General features: G+C 45.4%; 1 protein-coding gene across 3 annotated transcripts in view; it reads right to left on the bottom strand.

Annotated features, from left to right (window-relative positions):
- The window catches only part of Mtmr14 (myotubularin related protein 14), a 43,789-nt gene that overhangs the window by 31,180 nt on the left and 7,609 nt on the right, over positions 1–5,000 (bottom strand). For all 3 annotated transcript variants that reach the window (XM_021188886.2, XM_021188893.2, XM_029535027.1), the window contains one exon: positions 1–48. This exon is cut by the window's left edge and continues 61 nt beyond it. In XM_021188886.2, coding sequence (XP_021044545.1) covers positions 1–48 — 48 coding nt within the window. The remainder of the gene's footprint in view (positions 49–5,000) is intronic.

The following is a 5,000-nucleotide window of genomic DNA, read 5'->3' as shown; positions in this document are numbered from 1 at the left end:
CGGTGAATGAGGTCTTGCAGCTTGTTCACCTGCACAGTGCTCTGAAACCTAACAAGCAGAAGAATGAGGTCAGCCAGGCAGCAACGCAAGTGAATCTGTTCACAAAGATGCAAAGGAGGCCTACACATGTATAGGACTCTCTAGAATTCTGTTTGAGTCAGAGCTGAGGCAGGCCTTGAATTCAGATGTAACCCAGCCTTAAACTCTGCAACCTAAGCTAGTCTTGAATTTTTAGCAAACCTCTTAGCTCAGCTTCCCAAGTGCTATGATCACATATATGCTACATCATTCCAAGTTTTAATCACTGAAAATTTAGCAAAGGCCATTATTCCTAAATTTCAGATCACTGATATATTGAGCTTTTCAGAAAAAGAAAAAACCTGTTAATCTTAAGTATCAAAATACAAGTTACTCCGATTTCAGAGCCTTTCCAATGAAAAAAAAAGAAAGCCAAATTAAATGAGCTGGGTGTGGTGGTGCATGTTCGTAATCTTAGTCCATGCAAAAGGCTCAGACAGAGGATTACTATAAACTCAAAGCAAGCCTGGGTGACATAGTGAGTTTAGGCAAGCCTGAGACACATGAGATTTTTGTCTCAAAACAAGGGCCACATAGAAAATCCCCAATCAAACCCAAATGAAAAAAATCCAAAAGGAAATACGTGTCAGCAAGCTACACCAACACCAAACATTTTCCCCAAAACAAACAGCACAGCCAGGCGTGGTGGCACACGCCTTTAATCCCAGCACTCGGGAGGCAGAGGCAGGCGGATTTCTGAGTTCGAGGCCAGCCTGGTCTACAAAGTGAGTTCCGGGACAGCCAGGGCTATACAGAGAAACCCTGTCTTGAAAAAACCAAAAAAAAAAAAAAAAACAACCAAACAAATAAAAAACCCAGCACTGGAGTGTGTGTGGTGCATGTACAAGAGGATCCCACTACCTGGTGAGTGAAGGCCAGGCTTAGTGAGACACCCTGCCTCAAAAGTTAAGGTGGTACATGCACAGGGAAGCATTCACACATCCATACACCACAAAGACAAACGAGGCAGGGACGTCAGAGCGGTACAGTAACTCCTCAGAAGGAAGGCAAGTGTTCTGTAAGGCCAGCCTTACAGAAAGCTCAGTCCCCCTTCCACAGCCTGACCCTTCAAATGATCCTGTTACCACACAGCTCCTCAGGGCACATGCACCTTAACACTGATTCAGGAGAGGTAGATTAGTAACACTCATGGATCTGTGGCTCCTTTGGAAGGGAAGCTGGATGGTAAAGCAGATGATATAAGTACAGTCTTAGGCTGGTGGTAAACACCTATTCTCTCTGCATTCAGGAAGCAAGGACAGGAGGATGGTCACAAGTTCAAAGCCAGGCTGATCTACATAGTGAGTTTCAGGTCACTGAAGACCCCATCTTTAAAAACAAAAGCAGCCAGGTGTGGTGGCACATCCCTTTAGTCCCAGCACTCAGGAAGCAGAGACAGGCTGGTCTCGGGTTAAAGGCAAGCCTGGTCTACAGAGTCCCAAGACAGCCAGAGTCAGAGAAGCTCCTTCACAGGTGCTGTGAGCTCATGAATGCAACAACTCCAGATTTTTGAAAACTCCTCGACTTCAATTTCAGATGCTTCCACTTGACAGTAACTACAACCTCAAGCCATGGTTTAGAGACAGAAGCCTTTATATTTTCCTTCAAATTGACAGTGGGAGAGCTGGGCATAGTGTCATAGCCCAGTAACTCCAGCACTTGGGAGGTGAAGGGAGTGTCTCAGGAACCCGAGGCCAGCCTGGACTGTGTGAGATCCTACTTTAGACAGACAGCTGTGGGTTGTTTTTGTTGTTGCCAGGATGTGTCTGCATGTGTATTGTGTTTTGCCTTAGATTTCTGTTTTCAACCATCCTCCCTACCTAGGTCATGTTGGCCTGTAACTTGCTGTGTGGTCCAGCCTGGCCTCAAGCTTGTAATCTCCCTGCTTCCTTCTGAGAGCTGGACTACAGGCATGTGCCACCACGGCCAGTTGTTTTTAAGACTGCTATGCGAGCCAGGCGGTGGAGGCGCACGCCTTTAATCCCAGCACTCGGGAGGCAGAGGCAGGCGGATTTCTGAGTTCGAGGACACCCTGGTCTACAGAGTGAGTTCCAGGACAGCCAGGAATTTTTTCTATACAGAGAAATCCTGTCTCAAAACAAACAAACAAAAACAACAACAAAAAGACTGCTATGCTGGGTTTTAGATAGGAAGTCCTGGCTGAGGATTACTATTGGCAGTGAATGGCGGAGGAATAGTCAGTCAAGTGTGGCTCCTGGTAGGCTGACCATGCCCCCATGGATGGTCCTATACCCATGTGAATAGCCTGGATTCAGTGGGTAATTAAAAAGAAAAGCAATTTAAAAAAGACAAAGAGGTTGGGAGGTAGGATAGGGACATAGACTATTGGTCTGGAAGATGGGGAATGGGAGAGGCAGGACAATTAACATACATACATACATACACACACACACACACACACACACACACGTAGGAAAATTTCTAACATTAAAATATACTTTACAAAAGCATATGCCAGGCCTAGGAGCACCTATATGAGGTCTCAGTTTCTTTGGTGGGAGGGGCAAAGCTGGGGAATCACAAATCCAAGTTTTGAGATATGGAGTGAGGTCATGGTCAACCTTTAAAATTTAGCAAAACTCAGTTTGAAAATGACAAGAGCTAGTGAGATGATCCAACAGGTACAAGTATGTCTTCAAGTAAAAGTTAATTAAACAGTCATGAGAAATAAGAAGTCAGGGGTTAGGAGGGGAACCCCTCCTATGGAGCTACTCTTGGAAGCTTTTCTCACACCCATTTTTGCTCTGCAAAAACCCAAAAGAACCGAAGAGGTTTAAGAGGACAACCCACTCCCATGGTATATTTTTCCAGGAGGTCAGATTTAAGATATAATTTTTGTTAGTGGAATGTTATTTCTTAGGAGGAAGAAAATGACAAGCTTTATGGGGCCAGGGTCCCCATAGCAAGTACCCACAGTCAGGATGGCACTGGCTCACCGGCAAATCCTGCAGTCGAGAAGCCGGATGCTGCTGCTCTCTGGCTTAGTTTCTCTATGATGTACAGAGGCACCTAGTCCAAAACCAGTGCAATGCTCACCTCTAGGACCATGAGGCAGAGCGGACAGCACGGCTCCCAGTACCCAGCTTCCCAACTATCTGATCACCATTCTCATTTCTCAGCCGTGTCAGCACTGTCTGGCCACTGGCCTCTCAGCAAGTTCACAGTAATTCCCTCTGGACCTGATCCCGGAACATGGGAAGCAAAGGCAGAAAAATTCAGAGTTCAAGCCTTTTAACTACACCATGTTTACAGCTACCTTGGGCTATGAGATCCTATTTCAAAAACAAAGGGGGGGGGCTGCTTAGTGATTACAAGCACTCACTTCCCAACCTTGATAGCCTAAGTTGGATTCTAGAACCTGTAACAAGCTGGGCATGATCTCATGTGCCTCTGTACCCCAGAACTGTTGTGGAGAGCTGATGAGGTTTGCTGGCTGTCAGCCTAGCTGGAAAGAGCTCTCATTCAGGGAGAGACCTTTCTTCAAAGGAATAAGGTAGAGAGCTAGGTGAATATGCAATGTTCTCTGGCCTTCATGCCTGGGCACAGGTCTATGTACCACCCTCAACCTTCACCTATACCACACACACACACATACTACATTCGGTAGTTTTAGGTCATAAAAACAGAACTGGGCATAGTAATGCACTTTTGTAACCCTAGGACTTAAGAGGTAGACACGAGAAGGTCAGGAATTGAAAGTTATCTCGATGCTATATACAATTCAAGGCCAGGTTGGGCTATGTGTTACCCTGTCTCAAAAACCAAAAGCAAAACAAAACCCTTGCATCGGATTCTCCTAAGCTGCATTCAGCAAGTTCTCCTAAAAGCTAGCACAGAAGGCTGAAGCAGGAGTTCCAGGTCTGCTAGTGCTACATAGTATAAGACCCTGTCTCATAAAAATACCTCCACCACATATCAACAGAGATAGGACCAGCACAGGTATTAACTTCTGAACTTAGGACTCTGAACTGGTTTTGTGTTGTTGCTATTGAGACAGTGTCTCACTATGTCCTCCAGACTGTCCTCAGGCTCAAAATCCTGCCTCAGCCTCCCACAGACTGGGATTATGCCTGGATTCTGAGTTCTTTTAGTGTAAGAGCATTCATTTTCTATTACACTAGATCATGGCTTATCTGCCTGGCCCCTACTCCAAGAACCAGTTCCGGTTCTGCTTTCTCACTAGTTCCCGTTTTTAATCTTTCACTAGACAGTGAATTGTGTGGCCTATGACCATACCTGAATGAACACTGTATACTTACATATTTGTATCTACAACCCAGTAGTGAGATTTCCTTTGCTATTTATTTGCTACTGAGGACTGATCCCTGAGGTAAATCTCTAGCCCCTCCTTTGGTATTATTTAATTGAATTATTTAATTGGTTTTTGGTCTTCATGATCATCATCTGCTCACAAAACTATTTTTAAAGCATGGTTTAGAGCCGGGCGTGGTGGTGCACGCCTTTAATCCCAGCACTTGGGAGGCAGAGGCAGGTGGATTTTTGAGTTCGAGGCCAGCCTGATCTACAAAGTGAGTTCCAGGACAGCCAGGGCTACACAGAGAAACCCTGTCTTGAAAAACAAAAAACAAAACAAAACAAAAAAAGCATGGTTTGGTAATAAATGACCACCATCTTATTACTCTGGAGGCTGAGGCAGAAGACTGGGTATATGCAGGGAGCAACCAACCTACATTAGGAATGTTGTACAGGTTTAAGAAAGCTTGCCAGAAAGTTCATAGCTGAGACTGAAGGATGGACCATCCAGGGACTGCCCCACCTGGGGATCCATCCCATATACAACCACCAAACCCAGACACTACAGCATATGACAGCAAGATTTTGCTGACAGGATCCTGACATAGCTCTCTCTCTCTTGTGAGGCTATGCCAGTGCCTGGCAAA

The sequence above is a fragment of the Mus pahari genome, chromosome 2 (genome assembly GCF_900095145.1).
Source record: "Mus pahari chromosome 2, PAHARI_EIJ_v1.1, whole genome shotgun sequence".
NCBI lineage: Eukaryota > Metazoa > Chordata > Mammalia > Rodentia > Muridae > Mus > Mus pahari.
This window is presented reverse-complemented; position numbering and strand designations above follow the sequence as displayed.